General features: G+C 34.8%; 2 protein-coding genes across 2 annotated transcripts; both read right to left on the bottom strand.

Annotated features, from left to right (window-relative positions):
• Positions 1 to 3,311: 3,311 nt before the first annotated feature.
• Positions 3,312 to 26,682, bottom strand: LOC134280465 (uncharacterized). The gene is made up of 2 exons (XM_062762872.1): positions 26,652 to 26,682; positions 3,312 to 5,127 (listed from the first exon to the last, which is right to left on the bottom strand). The coding sequence occupies exon 2, from the start codon at positions 5,090 to 5,092 to the stop codon at positions 3,464 to 3,466; it is 1,629 nt and encodes a 542-aa protein (XP_062618856.1). The 5' UTR covers positions 5,093 to 5,127; positions 26,652 to 26,682; the 3' UTR covers positions 3,312 to 3,463.
• Positions 24,429 to 26,048, bottom strand: LOC134280466 (uncharacterized). Its single transcript, XM_062762875.1, has one exon. It carries the CDS (start codon positions 26,046 to 26,048, stop codon positions 24,429 to 24,431), a length of 1,620 nt encoding a protein of 539 aa, XP_062618859.1.

Below are 26,682 nucleotides of genomic sequence, written 5' to 3' on the forward strand. Positions count from 1 at the left end.
TATTTTAACAATTTATTTTGATTAATGTAAAAAAGTCCAATAAAAATAACAGCCTAACAAAAAAACGAACAGTTATTTTAGTACTCCTGATATGTTTCACGTTTGAGAGAAGAACGAACGACAACACATAAACAAATCGGGTTCAACATTTGATAAGCACGGGGTCCTGAAGCGATCTTTAGAAATACTACGAGGGAGAAAATAGTTCAAGTAGGTAATTATGTTTAAGAATTAATGACAGGTACATAGCTACTGAGGAACTAATCTTTTCAATAATCTTGTATAAAATAGAAGAAAAGAGGGGTATGTAACTCCTTTTATCAATTGTTTATTTATATATATGTACTACTTTCGCGTAATAATCTAACATAAGACGATTCAGCGTGAAATTACTGTCAACAAACCCACGTGGAGCACAAATGATTTACAATGGTTGAATGGAAGTGACAGGCCTACTCTTCAAAATAAGCAAGGTAACTCACGCTGTTTGATAAGCCTATCTTTTATTGTCACCCTTATCTTTTATTGTTTTAACTTGAAAATTTCGCCTCCCTATGCAGGCATGCTTTAGATATCGTAATATGATAGCTGTTATGGTCGGGTCTTATCGAACGACCTGGTACTCTATAATTACCATGATTACATGTCTGGGAGAAATTATTTGAGGAATTATCATGCCGAGTTTGTGTATACATTTATATATCCTTTCTCATTATGATTTAATGTAAATACATGTATGTTGAAGGATGGGCCAAAACTGTAAAATTTGGACAGAAATTTAGACGCAAGCGTAAGAACTACATTGTATTTTAGTTTGTATAGATGTGTCCCTACGGAGCCAGCTAACAGAAAGTGGGACAAAATCAAGATTGCATTGTAAATTTGCTCTGTGTCACCTCTAAATGGCAGAAGAAAACTTAACTCAGCACAACCAGAAACACTTTTCTGAAGGTGAGTACATCAATTTATTATATTTCTAGTGGAAAAAATTTTCATAAGTTATGATACATATTTTTGATAGCAAAAATGAACCGAATACTATTTTTGTAAGTGTATTTTGACATTTCTTATTTTTGCTGACTTACGTATTTTCTTTTCATTTTGTTTAAATACATGCAAATATATGATTACTGATAATAGTAGGCTTTTGAGAGAGAGCAAAAAATACAAAAAATTATTAGGGAAGTTAAATCGGTCAATATTTAATAATCACTTACTCTGACTTTTTCCCAGTTGAATACACAGTTACACGGTAAAATGTAGATAAAAGTTTAATCTTGATCGAGCCTAGTTAAATAAAACTCTGTTAAACCACAAAGCTGATTTTATCATGTTTATCATTGTAATAAATGTACAAATAATTATCAATTCCATTGGAAATAATTTTTGGTACTAAAATTAGTTATCAAATAAAATACAAATGCACAATATACATCCAAAATTACAAAAGGTACGTTGTTTGAATTGGATGTATTTGACAAACTGCTGTGTACACATGTAGGTTATAAATCTAGTGAAAGAGAGGGGACGTTTATTGTTGGTCAGGAACGCTAATCTTATATTATAACATTCGTTGGTTGTTTCCAGTATACGTACACTAAATTTACAGTTACTACACAAGTTGACTTTCAGCAGTTTTGAATCTTTCGTTATTTCTATATACCCACTTCACTCTTGAAGTGGGAATAGTGGCATTAATTTCTGTGCATGTCAGATTTCACTGAATGAATGAATGAATGTAGACCAAGGCAAGAACAGCTAGGTGTAGATGAAGACATGCTAATTACCATTTGCATGTTTTAGTCATAATTGATAAGTTTTGATAAAAATGTGTTTCTTGAAATAAGAAATAATATACATCCGAGTAACCGAGTACCTATTTTTAGTATTTGATACTTGGACGTTGGATCGAGTACCCGGTAAAGTTGACTTCCCTAAAAATTATATTAAAATATATCATAAAAGGTTATTTGAGGTCCTTGATTTCATTTATTGAAAGTCGGATACATTGTAAAATAATTTTTGTTAAATAAACATTACGAGATATTTCTAATTTTTTTTTCAATTATACACTTTGAAGAAAATTCTCCCAAGAGAAAGTTGTGAGGGGAATGGTGTAGATAATCTCCAGAAAAAAAATCACCACTTATATTGGGATGTATGTACCAATATTTTACAATCATCATAGACAAATTTACCACTGGAATAAAAATAAAATTGTCTTGCATTCAAGGACTTGCCATGGTAGAAGCTCTCCTGAAAAAAAATTCCATTTATTGTGGACATCATTACACAGGGTTCACCTGTCATCAGCATTATAGACTTGTGTGATTTGTTCTACCTGGGCCATACATGTATTGAATGAAAACAATTCATAGAACCACAAGCACATTGTAAATCTATGTAAGGTCTTCTATGTATGTTGCATCCTTATTTAATTAGCTGCTATATAACAAGACTTTGTTTCATTGGAAATAAAACTTAATACACATAAAAAACCAAAAAACAGTTGTGATATTTATTGTTTTCTATTACTCATTAGTGCTCATTTTTGTGTGAAATTTTATAATCATCCATTTCTTGTTCCCCATTACCATATCTTACAAATTTTATGCATTGTAACTTGCATTTCAATTTTGACTTGTTATACTTGACAAAAACTAGAGGTACTGTGAGCAATGAACTCACTAAATGATACCCCCGCCTCCCATATGATTATAATGGAAAAGTTCATGTTTTGCTGTGGCCGGGAAATCCAAATATATGTCGGATCAAAAAGTAAAATAGGAGGTGCACAATGGCAATATGTAATAAAGATTCTGTGAAAGTTTCATTAAATTTTACTCAGTGGTATAAGAGGAGTTGCGGATAAGAGATGGGTATCCCAAAGCGTAACAGACGGACGGACATACAGACAGACGGACATACCGATTATAGTATACACTCCCACTTTTCAAGCGGGGGGTAAAATAATGTTAAAATGTTCATATTGCTATTGACGTCACTCATTCTCATGTCTCCGCTTCAAAAGGGAGACATATTGTTTATTCTTGTTCCCTGGTTTCAATACTACAATCAATCAAAATATTTATCACACCCCCCCCCCCTTTAAAACGGATTATGCTTCAAATATGTGTCATCAAAGTTTTGCACACGAGAACTTGCAATCATGCTTCCGCCTATCAGTACTTTCAGTACTTTGATTTTTTATAAACATACTTTTAAAATTGTCTAGTTTTCGTGATTTTCAAATCAATAACTAAAACATTGACTTAATCCTAGAATATTAAAATCTCTCCATGTTGTTACATCTTGAGTAATTTAATTTAAGGTCCCATTTATCACATTTTTTCTACATTATGACAATTAATGAAACACCACACTAAAACATTTCCATTATCTAAAAAAAAGTAAATATTTTTAAAACATTTCATCGCAGATTGTATTAATGAAATCAGCCCCTTTATTTTGTGTATTTTATGATCTTCACAATTCCACTCTCATACTCCCCCACCCACAATCGCCCTATTGTGTCCACACTCATTTTTCCACAGAAATCCAGACTACAGAGAAACTGACCGTCCTGATTAATGATGTGAGTACAGCAATTCCCGCCATCCTCTACTATTATACGATCAGCGGAGTTTGTTTTAATAGCGATAGGATAAAACTGTTTTTTCATCGTTTGTTGTCCTTTATATCGGAAACGGAGTTTTCCAGCCTTGTTCACCACAACGATATCTTTAGCATTACAATCAGATGCACAAATATCCCCGTTGTTGTTTTCTGTTACAAACAGCATCTTTTTTCCTCCCCTATATAGTGGTTTACCTTGGTCGTCCTTTTCTATCTCCTGCTTTATTGTTTGACCTTCATAACGGACAATTTTATAATGTTCTTCATTAAATGTACACATACTGACCAGTACGTCACCTGATTCTGTGCAACACAGTCCTACTGGTTTCCATAATCGTGGTGTTGTAATCTGTGCTGTTGTCTCGTGGACATCATTAATTATTTGATTTTCAAAGTCTGTGTACAGTAGATGTCCTTCATTTGAAACTGAAATATCAGTAGGATGATTTCGACAAGTAGAAGTTATGGTTTCCTGTACAGAACCTTGTACGTTAATACGAGTGATGGTTTTAAGATTCTTCCCCGTTACCCACACCTCCTCTGTATTTACACATGCAATCCTATTCAACGGTGTTATTCCAGTGTGGAAGGATGCGATTTTTATGGCTTTGTCTAGAAGCGCACTGGATACATCTAATCTGTTGATCGGTTCTGTTTGGATCTTAGGTTCCTTTACTTTCCCAAAATCTTGGTAAAGTTTACCTTTATCTATGTCCTTGGAAGCAAAAGCTGGTAGTTCCAGATCTATTTGTAAGGAGATATTAAGATACTTCTGAATATGGCTTTCATATCTTGTGATGTCACTAACGTCCATGGACTGAGAAATCTTTTTGTTCTCCAGAGCAATTTTATTCAGTCTTGCAAGATTATTTTTGATTTCTTTTTGGTATTCTTTTAATTTCTTTATGCCATTTCCTCTCATTTCTGCAATATCTCTCTTGTTTTTCGCTACGATTTCTTCAATGCATCGCTGCCATTTTAGCCCATGCTTTGTGACTGACTGTTCTAATTCGTCACATTTAGCATTTAAAGCCGCAATTTTCGATTCTAATTCTGTATCTGCTTTTTCAAATTTTGGAATGATATCTTCCTTTAGATAAGCTGAGTCTTTCTCCACCAGCTTTTTCTTTTCATCAACAATGTCCTTGATTTCAATAATTTTATGCCCATTATGGGCTCCGCTGAGGCATTTGAGGCAAACTTCTACATCACAGTTCTGGCACTTAACAGTACACTTTTCGCAACTATGAGCTTTGCAGTTTGGAAATGAAAGATGGAATTTTCTCTCTCGGTATTTGACAATTTCGTGATTGGAGGACGATGACGTCATATAGTGTTTTCCGACGCATTCTTCACATAAGTTGACCTGACAGGGATTACAGTGAAGAAGGGCGGGTCTCCTGTGACAGAGGTGACACAGGATAACGTCTTGTGCTCTAGTTGTACTGGTGGCCATCTTTGGCAATGTTACAAAGTTCCTACCAATTCAATCTAAAAGCAGACGAAATACTCCATAAATTCTAGGTTTAGGTTGCAGCATGTGTAACTTTTGCTTTAAATTCCATTTAAAGACAAGGTTAATCATTCAATGAAGACATTTGTTTGTTTTTGTTGTTTTTTTTAATCTGCTCGTAATTATCATTTGCCTTGATAGATTCCACACAGTCCTTTAGATTTTTTTATCCATCTTACGAAAGATTTTGGTGTAAAAAAATATTAAAACTAAATTTTAATATACACAGTATTTGATCAACGCATACTATCTATTGCTAAAGTCAGTATACTCCCTACGTGCCTTGTGGCAACGCACTTTGAAAAAATTACGCACTTTGAAAAATTATTTCAAAGTGCGTTAAAATTGGGACAATATCAACGCACTTTGAAAACATTTTTCAAAGAGCGTTAAATTTGGGACCAACTCAACGCACTTTGAAAAAATTTTTCAAAGTGCGTTAAGAGTCTACATCAATATATTTACCATGGAGACACTTAACGCACTTTGAAAAAAAAATCATATTTTAGTCAAGCCTAACCCTAACCTCAAAAATGAATTGATTTACTCCTCGAAAAGAGGAGAAGACGGGTATAAGATCCCTCAGTCCAAATCTTTATCTTTCCAATACACAGGTGTCGGTAACAAACGGGGGAGGGGAGCAATAAACCTATAAAGGATACATGTACGCTGCATTTTCAATGCTTATACGATGTATATATCTTTCCAAAATAAGTGGGGGCTTAACCCCCATCCCCTCCCCTGGCCCTTCGCCCAGTCTCGATGTCTATGCTATACTCAAAGCATTCATATAATTATGTATTTACCTAACTGGTATGACGTTGAAAATTTTCAATAATAAATGAGTCAATTAAAACAGACGAAAACTAGAAATTTTTAAGTACAGTAAAACGTATGAGAGAGAAAGAATTTTCATAGATTTGAACAATCAAGCTGGCCCCTTTTTATTATGATAAATGCTAAGTTGCTTGAAGCTGTCCTCTGTTAGTGCCACCTATACACCTTTACATCTACATATCAAAGACTAGAATTAAAAAAAAGAAGAAGAAACGAATTAATGAACTTAAACAATCGTCACTCTTTTTTTCAAGACCCTTTAATTTTCCCTTAATTTATTTTATCACAACCTTCAATATTTAAAACGTCAATATCTCAGGTCCTACAGTGACTTTATCATTAAAAAGTTATCAAACCAGGATCTGTTATTTATCATAGTGACTTTATCATTAAAAAGTTGTCAAACCAGGATCTGTTATTTATCATACCGATTATTTGAAGGAATATTGATCAATCTTTACATTTTTCTCAAAGTGCGTTAATATGGTCGATATTAACGCACTTTGAAAAAAATTTATTTTTTTCAAAGTGCGTTAGCTTGGTCCCAAATTTTAACGCACTTTGAAATTTTTTTTCAAAGTGCGTAATTTTTCAAAGTGCGTTGTAACAGTGCCTGTACATGTTTTGTTAGCCCGCGATATCCGGTCAGTAGCGAGTCTAGACATTTTTCAAATATTACCCTAAATATACAAAATTTAATTTATTTGTTGTGAATTGATCAAACACTTTTACCTACCTGTTTCATATCAGCCTGTTGCATAGTTTTAACATTACAAAATTAACTTCCGTATTGAAAATATTTTTTTTAGGGTATCAGTTATAAATATTTCTTGAGATTGGCTACGCATCGGTCAGACACCAGGTATGATTTTGAAAATAAATATTTTAAGATGCTACCCTAATAAGCTTATTTTTATTATACTTGTTATAAATAAAACAAAGAATATACCTCTCTGATCTCCGTCATAACAGGTGTGTTTAAAGTCTCTATCGTCACAAAATTAACTTTCGGTTTGAAATGCTCAATTTTTCAGTTAGAGTTGTTTCGCTTCCTACATGAATTTAGTACATGTTTTACACCTCGAACAAAGGATTTTTGCTGCTACCAAATCACTTGGTACACCACAAGCCAAAGCTTCATGGTTGAGTGAATCTTCCATTGTGTGCATAAATTATTGAGCAAATCATTACCAATGATTTGTAATACTTACAATGAACAATGGACCTGATCTGCTACATAGTCAAAAAATCTACTAGTTACATAAATTAGTACAGGAAGAAAGATTTCTTTCTCTTCCCCTGTCTTTCTTCCTGAATTATTCAACTGAAGCCAAAATTAAAACATGAAAAAAATTAATTAAAATCAAAAGTAAAAGAGAAATTTAAGAAATGTCTACTAATTGATTGAATATTTTGGATTTACCATTTACACTGGTACTCTTATCAGAATTATTGCATTGAGAAGTGAGAACAATAAAATTTTACTTACTATTTAATTTTTTAAACAGAAATGGACTGATTGCCAGGAAACAGCAAAGAGTCTAAGTATGATCTTTTTTAAGAAGTTCAAATACGTTGGAACTGTCCTATATTGCTCAAGTAGTGTACATGTATATCCAATCGTAAACCTTTCTTTTCCAGCTTTTCGTTTTCTATGGAATTCTTTGCTTTAAGGAGATATATTTATCAATTTTACCACCTAAAACAAATGTGTAATAATGTCCACAAAAATAAAATGTTCCTGACTAAAATCCATCCAAATGACATGACTATCCTCATTAAGAAGTTTTTGAATCTTAGACCGCGGAATATTAACTGGCAAAATTGGAAATATACAGCTTACGTCATTTCTATCTGTTACAATCAAAACATTCAGTGGTAGACAATGAAATGGGCGGGTACAATTCGACGCGGACGTGGGGAAAACATCGGACTGAAATTGCAGATCGAAATTCATTTTCAATCCACTTGAGCTGTTTTCAAAGCAAAGAGTGAATGTATGATCCAAAAATCAACTAATTTTAACTCCCAAATACATATTGTTTCAAGTTCACATTAATATGAGTTTTAGCTTATGATTTTAAGAACGCGAAAGATCAAAGAAGACAAAGATTATTTTTCAGGAGATATTTGATTCTAGAAGGGGGGGGGGTTGTCGAGTCAGGTCATAGCTTAACATGACAATATATTTTATTTCTAGGATTATAAGAGTGCAAGAGTTTTATACTTATTCTCACTGAAAACTGTTGGACAACTTTATTTAAAAATCGTTCAGCCCCCCCCCCCCCCCGCCACCAACACAAAGATATACAATCATATATTTACCAAACAGAACAGAAATGAAATATTTGTCCCTTAGATATTAATTTATTTAAAACACTGTACCAAAAAATTCAAACTGTAACAAAATTGAAATTATTTGTCTTCTTTTGTCTTCTGGGTCATTCAGTAACAATGTGCGTTTTAGCGTAGCTGAGGTGGATTTCGATCTGCAATTTCAATCCGATGTTTTCCCCACGTCCGCGTCGAATTGTACCCGCCCATTTCATTGTCTATCACTGAATGTTTTGATTGTAACAGATAGAAATGACGTAAGCTGTATATTTCCAATTTTGCCAGTTAATGTTCCGCGGTCTTACGGAAATGAACCTGTATCGTGTCTGAAAACTACTCACTGTAGACCGTCACCTGACAGGTAGATATTACCCCGAGGGTATAATTATCGCATCTGGGCCTGTACAAAATGGCAACAGTCAGGGTCAAACTATCGTTATCTTGATTGAATAATACGAAACACACAAAGATTTGCAATTAAGGGGGGACCTATGTCCGAAAAGTCTTTGTGTGAAAATTTTCAAAACTTTGACATTTCCTTCCTTACCACTTGCTCTTAATTTTTAGGTATTAAAAACAATACCTTTATATGCTTATTTTTACACAAAAGCACGTGCAAAAACAGTGTGAAATGCTAAAAATAGACATTTTCAGACATTATTGTTCTACTCCAAATATGCGCTAAAAAGTACCAAAAATGTCAAATCACATTCAAAATCAACAGGTATTTAATTTATATGACTTGTATCTTTAAAATGAAGGAAAATTCATTGTAATTCATCTCGCATGAAAAATTATAAAGGAGCACAATGTAAGTATCATCCTGTTTTTCTTGTCGTATTTTTTACAATTCCGACATGCATAACAGGTAATATCTTAAAAAGTCTTTGTGTGAAAATGTTGTAATTCATATTTTTTGAAAGAAAGGATTCCTCTCTTTATTTTAACAAAGAAAAAAGTATACCTTTATGATAAAATAAACGAGAAATATGACGTTTTCTTTTATTTTCGTACTCTTCTGTCATAAATATTGACCTTTCTGCACTAAAAAAGGTAAGTAAGCACTGACAAACATCTTAATTTAAAACTATTTAGCAAAAAAACAAGTATTTTGTTTTGATTAGAAAAAATTTAAACAGACAAACTCTTTTCATCTTCATTCTAATCATTTTGCCCCCCCCCCCATTTCCTCGTCAACAACCAACACCTAATAGAACCAAGGAATGACTTTATACAATAAAATCTACATATACTATAAATCAATAAGTAAATATAGGTACAAGTACATTTCTTAATTTTTTTTTTAGTTTTATCCAGAAAATACAGTTAATGTAAACATAAAATTAAACATATTTCTCTGATTTAAGCCGATTTGTTGTTGAATTTTATCTTATATTTTTTGCACTTTTATATCAGCATATCATGGAGGTATTTCTTTACAACTGAAATTGCTATGAATTATCCACCAAAGGAAGAGAATTCTAATATTAACAAACTCCATAAATCAAATAAAACTGTAATAAATGATGAAAAAGAATTCTTTTTGTAAACTGTGTACGTTATTGAATAATTACAATGTTATGCCTACAATCACAGTTGCAAAAGTCAGCGGGAAAAAAACAAACGTCGCTATTGTGACGTCACATAACGCTGCTTCGACGTAGAACGACATAGGTCCCCCCTTAAATAGACAGAGATACAAAGGGCTTAATTTCTCGTGTGAAGCATGTATTAATTAAGTATGTTGTTAAATTTTTCCCTCGCCATTCGATATGGTCTCTCGCTTTGCTTCACACCAAATCTCATGGTACTCGGGAAAAGTTTATCAACATATACGTAGCAGTTCAATCCAACTCAGGTCTGTAACGAAAACATGTTGTTCGGTAAAAGGAGAAAAAAAAATGTAATAAGTATTTAACGATGCAACTGAATATTAATTAATCTACTAGATAACTCAAGAATCATAGAAACACTTAAGAACCACAGACTTTTAGTTTCTTAATGTTACATATAGCCACTTGACCTGGAGAAAATAAGATAGATGTTAGGTGTTTACACTTTTATTGTAAGACGAGGCACCAGATTCTAACTTCTGACTCAATTTTACAAAAATGTGTTTACAACAGGAACTACAGTAATTTTATACAAACTGCATATAATTCAACAGTGCGCATTTAGATGAGTATATACCGTAATTTCATAATTCATTCAATAAAGCCTAATAAAGTATAATTACGATCCTTACATGTACAATATAACAGTTAATGACATCTGACGTTTATGATTTATGTAAATCATACGACATTCTAATTAAAAATGATAGAATACTGAAAAATACAAATGGCGGGAACATGTGCCGCACATGTGCTTGGCCTAGTCAACAATTTTCATAATTCAAGTTAATAATCGTGTGACTTAACATATAATAACTAAAAACATATCAAATGGATTTCAGTAATAAGTTTGGTAATATACATTGCATATCAATGTGCTAATTAAATAATTACCTGGAGAAAATAAGATAGATGTTAGGTGTTTACACTTTTATTGTAGGACGAGGCACCAGATTCTAACTTCTGGCAAAGAAGAGTTCAGCGAAAAGTTACTAAAAAATATTAGAGTTATCGCTCTTTGCTCATAATAAAAATTGGTACCCCCCAAATACCACACCTAACACTCTCCCCCCGAACAACAAATGTCGACCCGACATTTAACAAAAACATAAAAAATTCCATTTGACTAGATAAGAATAAGACTAGAACATCAATATCAATGAATTACATCCACATGAATACTCTCTTGCTACATAAGAGTCATCTAAATAGGATACATGAACTATTCAGAACAATATTGTTGGTTACCACTAAGTTACTCTTAACATGAGAGTACAGTACACTATTACTCCAAAAATTTACATACATTCCAAGAATGATACAACATAACACATAGCTGGCCAAGCACTTGTGTTCCTTAACAAAATGTCAAAATAAGTAAATATAAAAATCATACCACACACAACATCTGGACTGACTCAAGAGAAACAACAAAATCACCTTTCATCTTACACTAGCTAAACTAATTGACTTAAAAAAAAACATCTCTTATTTCAAGGAGGCATGAAAATGTACATGATTTGACATCATATAATCAATTTAAAAAAAGTTATTCTCTACATGAGTATCATTTACACATAAACTGGTTGTAGATATGTACCAATAAAGTTGTGCACGGCACGGACTGTTGGTTCTCCAGGTTAATCATATGTTAGGATTCTTGGAGGTCGGATAGTACGAGTCGGTCGACCAGTAGTGAGATCCTCATCATGGTCGGACACAGATATGAATTCTTCGCTGGACGGACTCTGAGAACTGGTCAATCCTGATGACTCAGAGGAATTCTCTGTAACGACCATAGGTTCCTCCTGCTGATGGACTGGAAAAAAACTCTTTTGCTTTGGGATCCAGTCTAGGGTCGCTGCTTGATACTTCAGACTGATGTCCCCAGCACACCTCATCAGAATCCGAGGAGTTGCTTGAGTCTCTCTGTAGCCTGCTGTGCTCTACCCTCTTTCTTGGTCTGCGCTTCGAAGGAGATTTCACAATCAGCGGTAGGTCGTTACAGGGTAATAATAAATTCCTGTGAAGTCGACGCAGTCAGAGTTAGAGTCGTGGCTTTCTGCCTGGACTTCGTAGACAGGTGAATCTTCTAATCGTCTCAGCACCCTGTGAACCTCAGGTTCCCAGTAGGACCTAAGTTTACCTGGACCACCACGTTCTAATAAATTCCTCACTAGGACACGATCCCCCTCAACCAACACAGCACTCTGCGGTTTCTTGTCATATCGGTCCTTAGCTCGATGACTGGCTTTATTTGAAGTTTCAGCTGCGATCCTATATGCCTCTTCTAACCCATTCTTCCATTCAGTTACATAGTCTTTCTTCCCTGTCATCTGATCATTGAGTCCAAAAATCAGGTCTATTGGTAGTTTTGGATGACGACCAAATGTTAAGTAAAATGGCGAACATCCGGTACTGTCATTCTTTGTGCAGTTGTAGGCATGGGTCATCTTGTTAAGATGGTTCTTCCAATTGCGCTTATGATCTTGGGGTAAAGTTCTTAACATCCCAAGTAGTGTGCGATTCATCCGCTCTGTTTGACCATTCCCCTGTGGATGGTAGGGTGTGGTTCTAGAATGTTTCACTCCAGTTAGAGTCTGTAGTCTAGCAAAGAAACTGTTTTCGAACTCTCGCCCCTGGTCATGGTGCAATCTATCAGGGAATCCAAACCGCATGAAAAAATCGTTAAACATCTTCTCGGCCGCAGTGCGTCCAGACTTGTTCCTAGTTGGGTAAGCAGCAGCGAAACGTGTAAAATGGTCCACCACAACGAGAATATACTCGTACCCCCCACTGCATGGTTCCAAATGTAGAAAGTCTATTGATACCATCTCAAAAGGGTAGGTGGTAATTATTGGTTTTAAAGGCGCAACAGGTTTTATGGTTGGTGGTCTATCCTTGATGCATGGACACTTCTTTCGTATAAACTCTGTTATATTGGATGCCATCCGTGGCCAATAAAACCGCTCCTGGGCCAGTGCAATAACTCTGTCTGCCCCAAAATGACCCATCTTAGAATGCAGTTCATCATACACATAGTCTCTATATATAGGTGGAAGGACAACTTGATGTTTAGTTTCGCCAGTGGGTAACTTGACATGGCGCTTCAGTAGTCCCTGATCGTCTACATAAAGTTTCTTCCAGCTTCGTAACAGTTGTCTTTCTTGAGCGGACATAGATTTCTTTTCTTTTCCACTAGGTTGCTTCCCCTTCCTCACGAGCTTGGTCACCACTGAAATAGCATCATCCTCCTCTTGTGCTGCTAGCAAATCTTCACGGCTAACCTTGACATCCCCTGGTACATCAGGAATAGACTCTGGTGTTAGACAGACTGGTGAAACAAATCCTTGCAGCTTATTACTGGTCCGAGCCTCCACCATTTTAACTGTAGCTTCCACTTCATCTTTTGTAGACTCCATGGTGCATTCAGACAGAAGAGTGGCAAAATCTAGAGACATACGGCTAAGTCCATCGGCATCTCTATTATTTGGCCCTGGTTTGTACTTCACAGAAAAATTGAAGTCTGCTAATTCACTAATCCACCGAATTCGAGTGGCATCTAGCCTAGGTGTGGTGAGAACATAACACAAAGGGTTGTTGTCACTATACACTGTAAAGTGTGGAGCATAATACAGATAGTCACGAAAACGGTCTGCTATGGCCCACTTCATAGCCAAGAACTCCAATTTTCCTGAATGCATGTGGTAATTTCTCTCTGCTGGAGACAGCGTTCTAGAAGCATAAGCAACCACTCTGGGTATTCCTTGGTCATCCCTCTGATACAGTATAGCCCCTAATCCTTCCCCGGACGCATCCACATGCAGATCAAATGGTTTGTCAAAGAGTGGATAAGCCATAACTGGTGGGTTTGTCAGTGCATCGATAAGGTCATTCAAGGCATCTTGACGGGCGCTGGTCCAACGGATCTTGGCTTGTGATGATACCTGCCCATTTTTCACCTTTACTTTGGACTTTGTCTTGCCCTTATGAGGACTCTGGGTCATCTGATTCTTCATCAAATCATAAAGCAGTCGAGCACGACGTGCAAAATCGGGTATGTACTTCCGATAAAACCCTAGGAATCCAAGAAGTTTTCTCACATCCCCAATACAAGTCGGTATCCTCTCTTTTAGCTTTAAGACCGCTCTCTTATCCTCCGGATCCATAGTATATCCCTTACCAGTAGCTAAGTGACCCAAGTACCTCACTTCCTGCTTAAATAGATGACACTTGGACGGTTTCAGTTTTACCCCTTTTTCTCGAAAACGTAGGAAAACTTGTTCCAGATGAGACAAGTGCTCTTCAACTGTTGATGAGTAAACTAAGGTGTCATCCAGATACGGCAGGCAAAATCGATCTCTTATGCCCTCTAAACAATCGTTCATGAAGGTTTGGAAAGCGGCCGGGGCGCCAGACAAGCCAAATGGAATTCTCTCCCATTCATAGAGTCCCCAAGGTGTTATAAAGGCCGTATACTTCTTGCTTTCTTCTGACATCACTCCCTGATGATAAGCTTTCCCTTGGTCAAGTAGGGAAAACCACTTGCTTCCCCCAAGGCTATCAAGTGCATCCTGGATCTTAGGTAAAGGCCTACTATCAGCTACTGACTTTTGATTTATCTTTCTGTAATCTACACAAAGGCGAAGGCCACCGTCCTTCTTCCGTACACATACCAAGGGACTGGCAAATGCAGACTTTGACTTGCGAATGAAACCTTTGGACAGTAGATCCTGTATGTAATCTTTCACTTCTCTGTACAAAGCATTTGGGATGGATCTGTATGTCTGTCGTACTGGGCTGGGATCCTGCATGCTGATGTCCATCTTCAAATCAGGCGCAAATCCTATGTCAGCCTCATCACGTGAGAAAATATCTGAATACTCATACAATAGCTGCTTCACCTTTTCAATGTCTTCGGTGCCGAGTTTATCTGTAGGTAGAGGGATAGGTGGATGCCACTTTTCTGTGTTGTTATCTGGCTTTGGGGTCCTTACGGTATCCACTGTTACAGAGTTCATACTAACAATCGAAGACACAGTCTCCAAAGTGCCTAAATGAGTATTCTTCTTCAGGATCAAAACAGAGTTTGTAAAGTTTTGTACCGGAATCCTAACAAAACTCACAGAACGTTTATTGTCACTAACGGTTAGTAGGGCCTCAGCCATCCTTAACCCACTGTCTTCAGCAACTGTAGGGGTAAACAGTCCCTTCCACTGACTGCCCTGGCGCTGACCAATCCTGACACAGGCATGTATGATTATGGAACTCTGAGGCGGAACTTCTTGTGTCGACGATCCACTATACACATCATGTACTGTCTCAGTCTCCTGTAATATGCGAGTTATCATGTTCACCGTCTTTGAATTGACTCCCGGAAGTGCACCAGTTAGAGCGTTATCTAAGCAGTCACCTGAGTTGATGTAATGACGAATAACATTGTAGCCGACGATTGGTCTGATTAATGATGGTGAGCTGGGTACCAGAAATGGAACCCTTAGGGAATCTGAACTATGTCCTAGTTTGAACTCTAAGTCTGTCCATCCATCAAAGGGAACTTCATCATTACTAGCTGACGTTAGAATCAAATCACTTGACAACAGATCACTAACAGGACGTACGTCACTACTCGGACATTGAGACTGGAGAAACTGATTAGAGATAATGGACACTTGGGCTCCAGTGTCCCACAATGCTTGTACAGGTACTTTGTCCAGATAGCAAGTCACAATACACTTATCACCAATGAGTTTAACAAGTCTTGATTTAATGTTAGGAGAAATTGTTTCAACTTCACTTCTTGGTATCTCAAAATCAGAATGAATACTGTTCACAACACAATGGGAGCTTTCACACTTCTGAGTCACTGTCGGCTCCCTCGATGTGACCCCCTCCCGTTTCCCGACCTTCTCCTCTGTTTGCAGCCAGCTTTAAAATGTTCGTCACTGCCACAGATCCAGCAATGAGTGCATGACGAATCCGTGTTTGACTGTCGACACTTTTCACAGCCCATTTGGAATCTACGGGGACCATCTGTATCTGATGAACTCCTTGGTGTGGTGGCACTTTGCTTCTTGATTTCCGCAATCTCAGCACGTAGTTCCTGAAGTTCTGTCCAGAGAACACCCTCTTTGACATCCTTCTGCTTCTGTTCTTTCTTTGGAGAGTTGTGAGCTTCCTCTGTAATAGAGCTAACCTTCGCTTTGGTTAATCGTCCCTTCCTCTCCTTTTCCCTAGCGACAATAGTGCTGAATTGCTGAAAAAGCTCATCATCCTCAACTTTAGAGTCCAAAATTGGTTTTACTTTCCGTCGAAGTGACAGGATGAGGATCAGCATGCAGGATCCCAGCCCAGTACGACAGACATACAGATCCATCCCAAATGCTTTGTACAGAGAAGTGAAAGATTACATACAGGATCTACTGTCCAAAGGTTTCATTCGCAAGTCAAAGTCTGCATTTGCCAGTCCCTTGGTATGTGTACGGAAGAAGGACGGTGGCCTTCGCCATTGTGTAGATTACAGAAAGATAAATCAAAAGTCAGTAGCTGATAGTAAATTATAGATAGATAAGCTGATTTAAAAAATTATAATTGTTTTGTTCTTTGGTACCTTTACAGTGCAGAGCTGCCTCCCCTTTTTTACAGCAGCCTGAAGAATGTATGTAGGTAAAATGTACATTTAAATTCCTTTTTTTGTAAATTCAGAATTATAAAATCCAAATTTTCATAGAATTTATGGTATTTGTTGTCTAATCATGCATATTGTTACAAGAAATATCCATCAAAGAAGTCTAAATATGACAAAGGATAATCCAGTTAGAGTTGTAAGTACCACTTCCTGACAGAGGCTGAATCGACCAGGTTGGATAATCTGCTTATAACAAAGGTATTAATCTCTTTTCCTTAGCTTTTATACTGATTTTTTATAGCCTAAACATTGTAGAATTTTTTAATATTAGTTTTACTAAAATTTAAATGTGCTAAATATTTTTATTTTTAATATTTTCAAGAATTTTATGCTTTTTGAAGGTATTTTTTGAAAAAAAAAATTAAGAATATTTACTAAAGTAATAGGTTAAGTTTTTTTTCTTGAAATTTGTGTAGGACATATTTATCTAGTTTACAAAAATATAAGAAAAGAAAATAACTGTAATATATGTGAGTTGTGATCATTTCAAATCTGAGATCTGTGTGTCTAATGCTTTTTTTACCCTCTGCTTTAAGGTGTTCCAGCACATTATTTAAAGGACCATAACTCTGTTAAGGGATCATCAATTTCAATGAAACTTCATCGGCCACTTTGTATAAACCAAAGACACCAGCATGTCAAATTTCAGCAAAATCAGACAAGGTTTGTGTCCTTATTAGGTCAAAGGTCAAAACTCGTGTTAATCAGTTTTTTGATACTTTTCGGATAATTTGGAACTAATTAGGCTGATTGTTGAAAAAATAATGGATAAAATTATATTTTGGAGAAGTTAAATGGATTTAAATAATTGAAAAGGGGAAGGGGGCACCTGCTCATGTTGTCAAAGGGTATGACATAATATGTGCAATTGATGTGTGTCAAGAATTTATGCAATATGAATTTTAATTCTTTATATAATGTTGTAGGTAACATAAAACCCATTCCCCACCTATCCTGTGATCTTAAATGTCAAATGGAGTTCAAAAACCAAGGTATGTTTTTAACATTTGATTGTTCAGATTATACTATTGTTAGTGGGTAAGAAATGCCTAATTTCTCAAAACTTAAGCTACTTTGTGTCTGTAATTATAGTTGTCCCAATTACTTATTAATTTGACACAATAACTTATTAATTATGAATGTGAACTGAAGTTAAATGCTTTTAAATTCATTTTTAGTGGCTAATATTTAGCGAATTGTGGGGTTGCATGCAGTTGTAGCCTGGATGGGTGACTAAAAAAAATTCAGACCAGTTACAAGTCAGAAGTGAACAATTTTTGTACCAAAAGCAGAGAAAGTGAGCATTCAGAAAACAGGATACAGCTGTCATCAATATTGCAGTCAAAAGCAGCCAAGTTAAAGGTATACAATCAACTGACTCATAGTTTGTATTATTTTTGTTTGTTTTCTTTTTTTATATACTGTTTGCATCTGTTCATCATCATCTGTTGCTTATTAATGTATACTCTTTAAAACTTTCTTTTTTTCCTTCAGCTTTTGGAAATGAACATCTGTTGTCTGATTGCTGGCACTGATCTGTGATTGTCCAAGACAGGGGAGGTCAGTAAGGTGCTCAACATTTCATATGGATGTTTGGTCCTACTGTCTTTTTCTACTCTTGTGGAATCTTGGACATCATTGTCGGTGGTCGCATATCAGACAAAATCATCATTTTTGTGAAAAAAGACAGGTGTTTTAGAGAATTTGGATAAACTTTGTGCAGAAATAGTGCTCCACATGACAGGCAGAATTTATGTACTCCAGTTTAATAGAACCTTCTCCACCCCCCCCCCCTCCCTCTTCTTGTTCTTAATAGTTAACTTCCAAGCAACTCAAGGACTAATTATATGTGACACAGGCATGGTATGTTTTTTCTGTGTTGAACAATTGAATGTATATATAAATGCATTTTAATTGTTTTGTTCTTTGGTACCTTTACAGTGCAGAGTTGCCTCCCCTTTTTTACAGCAGCCTGAAGAATGTATGTAGGTAAAATGTACATTTAAATTCATTTTTGTAAATTTAGAATTATAAAATCCAAATTTTCATAGAATTTATGGTATTTGTTGTCTAATCATGCATATTGTTACAAGAAATATCCATCAAAGAAGTCTAAATATGGCCAGGGATAATCCAATTAGAGTTGTAAGTACCACTTCCTGACAGAGGCTGAATCGACCAGGTTGGATAATCTGCTTATAACAAAGGTATTAATCTCTTTTCCTTAGCTTTTATACTGATTTTTTATAGCCTAAACATTGTAGAATTTTTTAATATTAGTTTTACTAAAATTTAAATGTGCTAAATATTTTTATTTTTAATATTTTCAAGAATTTTATGCTTTTTGAAGGTATTTTTTGAAAAAGAAAAATTAAAAATATTTACTAAAGTAATAGGTTAAGTTTTTTTCTTGAAATTTGTGTAGGACATATTTATCTAGTTTACAAAAATATAAGAAAAGAAAATAACTGTAATATATGTGAGTTGTGATCATTTCAAATCTGAGATCTGTGTGTCTAATGCTTTTTTTACCCTCTGCTTTAAGGTGTTCCAGCACATTATTTAAAGGACCATAACTCTGTTAAGGGATCATCAATTTCAATGAAACTTCATCGGCCACTTTGTATAAACCAAAGACACCAGCATGTCAAATTTCAGCAAAATCAGACAAGGTTTGTGCCCTATTAGGTCAAAGGTCAAAACTCGTGTTAATCAGTTTCTTGATACTTTTCGGATAATTAGGAACTAATTAGGCTGATTGTTGAAAAAAATAATGGATAAAATTATATTTTGGAGAAGTTAAATGGATTTAAATAATTGAAAAGGGGGAGGGGGCACCTGCTCATGTTGTCAAAGGGTATGACATAATATGTGCAATTGATGTGTGTCAAGAATTTATGCAATATGAATTTTAATTCTTTATATAATGTTGTAGGTAACATAAAACCCATTCCCCACCTATCCTGTGATCTTAAATGTCAAATGGAGTTCAAAAACCAAGGTATGTTTTTAACATTTGATTGTTCAGATTATACTATTGTTAGTGGGTAAGAAATGCCTAATTTCTCAAAACTTAAGCTACTTTGTGTCTGTAATTATAGTTGTCCCAATTACTTATTAATTTGACACAATAACTTATTAATTATGAATGTGAACTGAAGTTAAATGCTTTTAAATTCATTTTTTAGTGGCTAATATTTAGCGGATTGTGGGGTTGCATGCAGTTGTAGCCTGGATGGGTGACTAAAAAAAATTCAGACCAGTTACAAGTCAGAAGTGAACAATTTTTGTACCAAAAGCAGAGAAAGTGAGCATTCAGAAAACAGGATATAGCTGTCATCAATATTGCAGTCAAAAGCAGCCAAGTTAAAGGTATACAATCAACTGACTCATAGTTTGTATTATTTTTGTTTGTTTTCTTTTTTATACATGTATACTGTTTGCATCTGTTCATCATCATCTGTTGCTTATCAATGTATACTCTCTAAAACTTTCTTTTTTTCCTTCAGCTTTTGGAAATGAACATCGATCTGCTGTCTGACTGCTGGCACTGATCTGTGATTGTCCAAGACAGGGGAGGTCAGTAAGGTGCTCAACATTTCATATGGATGTTTGGTCCTACTGTCTTTTTCTACTCTTGTGGAATCTTGGACATCATTGTTGGTGGTCGCATATCAGACAAAATCATCATTTTTGTGAAAAAAAACAGGTGTTTTAGAGAATTTGGATAAACTTTGTGCAGAAATAGTGCTCCACATGACAGGCAGAATTTATGTATACTCCAGTTTAATAGAACCTTCTCAACCCCCCCCCCCCGCCTTCCTGTTCTTAATAGTTAACTTCCAAGCAACTCCAGGACTAACTATATGTGACACAGGCATGGTATGTTTTTTCTGTGTTGAACAATTGAATGTATGTATAAATGCATTTTAATTGTTTTGTTCTTTGGTACCTTTACAGTGCAGAGTTGTCTCCCCTTTTTTACAGCAGCCTGAAGAATGTATGTAGGTAAAATGTACATTTAAATTCATTTTTTTGTAAATTCAGAATTATAAAATCCAAATTTTCATAGAATTTATGGTATTTGTTGTCTAATCATGCATATTGTTACAAGAAATATCCATCAAAGAAGTCTAAATATGGCCAGGGATAATCCAATTAGAGTTGTAAGTACCACTTCCTGACAGAGGCTGAATCGACCAGGTTGGATAATCTGCTTATAACAAAGGTATTAATCTCTTTTCCTTAGCTTTTATACTGATTTTTTATAGCCTAAACATTGTAGAATTTTTTAATATTAGTTTTACTAAAATTTAAATGTGCTAAATATTTTTGTTTTTAATATTTTCAAGAATTTTATGCTTTTTGAAGGTATTTTTTGAAAAAGAAAAATTAAAAATATTTACTAAAGTAATAGGTTAAGTTTTTTTCTTGAAATTTGTGTAGGACATATTTATCTAGTTTACAAAAATATAAGAAAAGAAAATAACTGTAATATATGTGAGTTGTGATCATTTCAAATCTGAGATCTGTGTGTCTAATGCTTTTTTTACCCTCTGCTTTAAGGTGTTCCAGCACATTATTTAAAGGATCATAACTCTGTTAAGGGATCATAAAATTCAATGAAACTTCATCGGCAACTTTGTATAAACCAAAGACACCAGCATGTCAAATTTCAGCAAAATCAGACAAGGTTTGTGCCCTTATTAGGTTACAGACTACTAATTTTACCCCTATTTCATTGACCACTCAAGTAGTTCCAATTTAAAAATAGAGGTTTTTTCTTAAAAATTCTTTGGGGTGTTTATGGAGTAGAATGCGGTTATTTTTGGGCATAAATGGAAAGGAGAGGGTCTGAAAAAAATTATAAAAATGATAATAATGGAAAATTTGGCTTTTAAGTGCGTAGTAGGAAGGGTGAAAAGAGGCCCATATTTACCCTTTCCTCGAAGAGAAAGTGAAAAAAGCAGGGTAGGGGTTATTTGCGATGCCATAAAAGGACTTGCAGACTATGAATGTTCCTGAGAACTTGGTAAATTTTTGGACTTGAAATGGTCTTACTCTGTGTTAAGTTTCAGGTAAGTTGAGCCGGTGTAATTTTTTAAAAAAAATTTTATGTTATAAAGGAATGTATAGCAAAATAATTGGTAGTCTGTGTCCTGTAGGACGGATCACCAGATTCTAACTTCTGGCAAAGAAGAGTTCAGCGAAAAGTTACTGAAACAATATTAGAGTTATCGCTCTTTGCTCATAATAAAAATTGGTACCCCCCAAATACCACACCTAACATTAAATTAATCTAACTTAAAAAAGTAACATGTATGAAGGATATTTGAAACCATATTAAATACATGCATCACATTTGTGCACATAAATTTAGATTTGATTTTCAGAAAATCTTTAGTATATCTGATCAAAGCAAAGCCGAAATATTAGACGATGCAATTTGGATCAAGTTTAGCTTCAAAAGTTTAAAGAAGCTTATATAATCCTTCTTTTATAAGAATATTGTCTCGGAATACAAAATCATTTTCATTAATTTTTAATTAATGCTTTGGTTTTGGGTTACCTGCCCCTGTCATGGTGGGTAGTGTTTTTCACTAATTGATATTATTTTATAAAATCTCGTTTAATATAATTTTCATCAATGAAATCAATTAAATGTAATAGTTCATTTCTTCCTATCAATATATTTTTTTCTTTCTTTCATTGTATACGATAGTAAATATATAAAAATGTACACTAATTCTTGAATTATGAAAAATTCAGTAAAGAGACACTACAAAATTTATTGTCCTGTTCTTAAAAAAATATGAAAATAAGTTCTGCGTGAAAAGTGTAAGATATTATCATTATCAACTTTTAAAACAGAAACACATTATTATGTTTTAATTCTAACTAATCATTTAACTGATTGGCATCCGATTACATGGAAACTCAAAAATTGCCCTAAATCCCCTTCTCATTTTAGTTCAAAGAAGACACTTATGCATCAACTGTAGTAAAATTATACTCACTGAGTATATTCTTTATTCTTCAAGAATACCAAACTCCTTTTCCTGATTTTTTTTTTATAATTTAGAGGATAAAACGTTAACACTCACGTTTATTCAAGTTTTGCTAGTAAATCAGCGATATCAAGCAAGCCACAGAGATAATGCATCACTGCCAGTGTGACAAAATATTTTAATCATGATATGAAATCTATAGGATTTTTAACAAGAGGCCCAGGGGCCACAGCGCTCATCTGAACACATCTGCTAGGAAAAAGCACATATCAATCTGCTAGGAAAAAGCACATATCAGATCAGAACTAAAAGTTTACTGAGGTTGGGGGGAGGCTTGAATTTTAACCCCCAGGGGATCATGATTTGAGCGAACTAGAATCTACATAACCTGAGGATGATTCCATATAAATATTACTAATCATGGCTTTGAAGTACTTAAAAAGAAGATTTTAAAAGGTTTCCCAATATATTCCTATGTAAAACTTTGATTGGCCATTTTGGCACCACTCTACCCTCGGGGGTCATGATTTGAATAAACTTGAAGCTATACTACTGATTCTAGATACATGAGTTTCATCTTTCCTGGCACATTGCTTCGTGAGAAGATTTTAAAAGAATTTTCCTATATATTTTTATGTAAAAATTTGATCGGCAAATTGTGGCCCCGCCCTACCCCCGGGGTCATGATTTAAACAAACTTGAATCTACACTACCTGAGGATGGTTCCCTATAAGTTTCATCTTTCCTGGCACAGTGGTTCTTGAGAAGAAGAGTTTTAAAGATTTTTTTCTTTATACTCTTATGTTAATCTTTGATCGGCCATTTTGGCCCCACCCTACCCCCGGGGGTCATGATTTGAACAAATTTGAATCTACAGTATCTGAGAATGATTCCACATGAGTTTCATCTTTCCTGGCCCAGTGATTCTTGAGAAGGTTTTTAAAAAGCGCCGTTAATTTTTCACTTATTCATAATTATCTCGCCGTGGAAAAGGGCGTGGTCCTTCATTTGTACAAAGTTGAATTCCCTTTACCCAGAGGATACTTTGTAACAAGTTTGGTTGAAATTGGCCCAGTGGTTCTTGAGAAGAAGATGAAAATGTGAAAAGTTTACAACGACAACAACGACGACGACGACAACAACGACAGACAACGGACAAAATTTGATCAGAAAAGCTCACTTGAGCCTTCGGCTTAGGTGAGCTAAAAATTCACATCACGAATGAGACGACCTTAATTCATGGATAAAGAAAAATAGAATGTCATTAATAAAATAAACTTCTTTAGTTTTTATTTTTACCATCATTACAGTATACATGTAGAGATGGATTTTTCTGAATATGAATTAAGTTATAAAACTTTATTCTAATTTAATAGTGCATTATAATCTTCAGAATTATATTATTAGACAAATTATGGTTATATAGGAATTCAGATTGTGATCACAAAAATTATCTTTTTACATATTACGATCATGTCATAAAAAATAATTATAAATTAAACAGTATTAAATAACGTCAATTCACATGCTTTGAGAATTATTTAAGCCATTGACTTATTCCCAACATATTCATATCTTAGTCCGTTGTTGCAGCTGTAGTATTTTGATGAGATAAGCCGAATTTCGCACAATTTCACATTAATTTAAGGTTCAATTAAACACTTTTTTCCTATATTATGACAATTGAAAAAATAACACCTGTAACATTTAAATTATTTGTAGTCGTTAAACTTATTACCCGGTATATAGATATTTTTATAAGTATTTTCTCGCGAATCGTATTATAGAAATCAAAACATTTAATTTGTATATTTGATGACCTTAACACTTCCACCATCATTATCCCCCACCCACAGTCGTCCCAGTGTGTCCAGACTCAGTGCTCCACAAAAAGCCAGAATACGGAGAAATTGACCATCCTGATCAATGATGTGGGTACAGGAATTACCGTAAACTTTTTCTATTATACGAGCCTCGAAATCTGTGACAATACTGGCGGGATCAAACTGTTTCTTCATCTTCTTTTGTCCTTTATATTGGAATCGAAGTTTTCCTGCCTTATTCACTACAACGACTTTTTTACCATTGCAATCAGAGGCACAGATGTCCCCGTTGTTGTTTTCCGTCACAAAGAGCATCATTTCACCTCTTTTATATAGCGGTTTACCTTTGTTGTCCTTCTCTATCTCCTGCTTTATTGTTTGACCTTCATAACTGACAATTTTATAATGTTCATAATTATGTGTACACATACTGACCAGTAAGTCTCTTGATTGTGTACAACACAGTCCTAATGGATACCATCCTTGTGCTGTTGTGAACTTTGCTGTTGTCTGGTGGACATCATTAATTACTCGATTTACTCTATCAATGTATAGCAAATATCCTTCGTTTGAAACTGAAATATCACAAGGATTATTCTGAAAGGTAACAGTCTCCTGTACAGAACCCTGTATGTTGATACGAGTAATGGTTTTATTCTTTCCCGTTACCCACACCTCCTCTGTATTTCGACATGCTATCCTCATCAACGGTGTTACTCCAGTGTGGAAGGATGCGATTTCTACGGCTTTTTCTAGAAGAACAATGGATACATCTGATCTGTATATCGTTTCTGTTTGTATATTGGGTTCTATTAATTTTCCAAAATCTTGATAAAATCTACTTTTATCTATGTCTTTGAAAATGAATGCCGGTAGTTCAAGATCTATTTGTAAGGGGATCATAAGATACTTCTGAATATTTCTTTCATAGTTTGTGTTGTGACGAACGTCCATGGAATGTAAAATCTTTACGTTCTGTAGAGCAATTTCAATTAGGCTTTCAAGTGCATTTTTTATTTCCTTCTGGTATTTTTTTAATTTCCTGATGCCATTTCCTCTCATCTCTGCAATTTCTTTCTTGTTTTTTGCAACTATTTCGTCAATGAATCGCTGCCATTTTTGCCCATGCTCTGTGACTGATTGTTCTAATTCGTCACATTTAGCATTTAAAGCCGCTAATTTGGATTCTATCTCTGTATCTGCTTGTTCAAATTTAGGAATCATATCATCTTTTAGACGAGCCATATCTTTTTTCATAAGCTCTTTCTTTTCATCAACAATGCCCCTGATATCAATAATTCTATGACCATTATGGGCTCCGCTGAGACATTGAAGGCAAACATCTACATTACAGTTCTGGCATTTAACGGTACACTTTTCATCACCATGGACTTTGCAGTTTGGAAATGAAAGATGAAATTTTCTCTCTCGATATTTGACAATCTCGTGATTAGATGATGATGACGTCATGTAGTGTCGTCCGACGCATTCTTCACATAAGTTGACCTGGCAGGGATTACAGTGAAGAATGGCGGGTCTCCTGTCACAGAGGTGACACAGAATAACGTCTTGTGATTTAGTTGTACTAGAAGCCATCCTTGTCAGTGTTATGAAGGTCCTACCAATTCAATCTAAAACCATACGAAATACTCAATAAGTTCTAGGTTTAAATTTCAATATGTGTAACTCTCGCTTTAAAATCCATTTAAAGACAAGGTTAATCCTTAAACGAAGGCAATTTTTTGTTTTTGTATTTTTTTAATCCACGCTTGCATATCATTAAACTAAATTTGAATAAATATGATCAATACATACTATCCATTACTAGTCAGTATACTCCTTACATGCCTGTGTATGTTTTGTTAGCCCGCGATATCCAGTCAGTAACAGATTTAGAGAGATAACATTTTTCAAATGATACCCTAAATATATAAATTCTTAATTTATTTGTAGTATATAAAGCAAACAATTAACTACCTGTTTCATATCAGTATGTAGTGTTGCATAGTTTGTTAATTACAAAATTAACTTTCGTATTGAAAATATTTTTTTAAGGTATCAGTTAAAATTTCGTGAGATTGGCTACGCATCGGTTAGATACCAGGTATGATTTTGAGAAATAAATATTTTCAGATGCTACCCTGATACCGGTATGTTTATTTTTATTATACTCGTTATAAATAAAACAAAGACTATTACCTCTCTGTTTTCATAACAGTCGTGTCCCTAA

The sequence above is a fragment of the Saccostrea cucullata genome, unplaced genomic scaffold, assembly GCF_032062105.1.
Source record: "Saccostrea cucullata isolate Sc308-1 unplaced genomic scaffold, CSIRO_AGI_Scuc_v1 ctg6208, whole genome shotgun sequence".
In the NCBI taxonomy this organism is placed as follows: domain Eukaryota; kingdom Metazoa; phylum Mollusca; class Bivalvia; order Ostreida; family Ostreidae; genus Saccostrea; species Saccostrea cuccullata.

Excerpts from the sequence above, each read along its gene's own strand:
- LOC134280465 (XM_062762872.1), bottom strand. The coding sequence starts at position 5,092 with ATGGCCACCAGTACAACTAGAGCACAAGACGTTATCCTGTGTCACCTC.
- LOC134280466 (XM_062762875.1), bottom strand. The coding sequence starts at position 26,048 with ATGGCTTCTAGTACAACTAAATCACAAGACGTTATTCTGTGTCACCTC.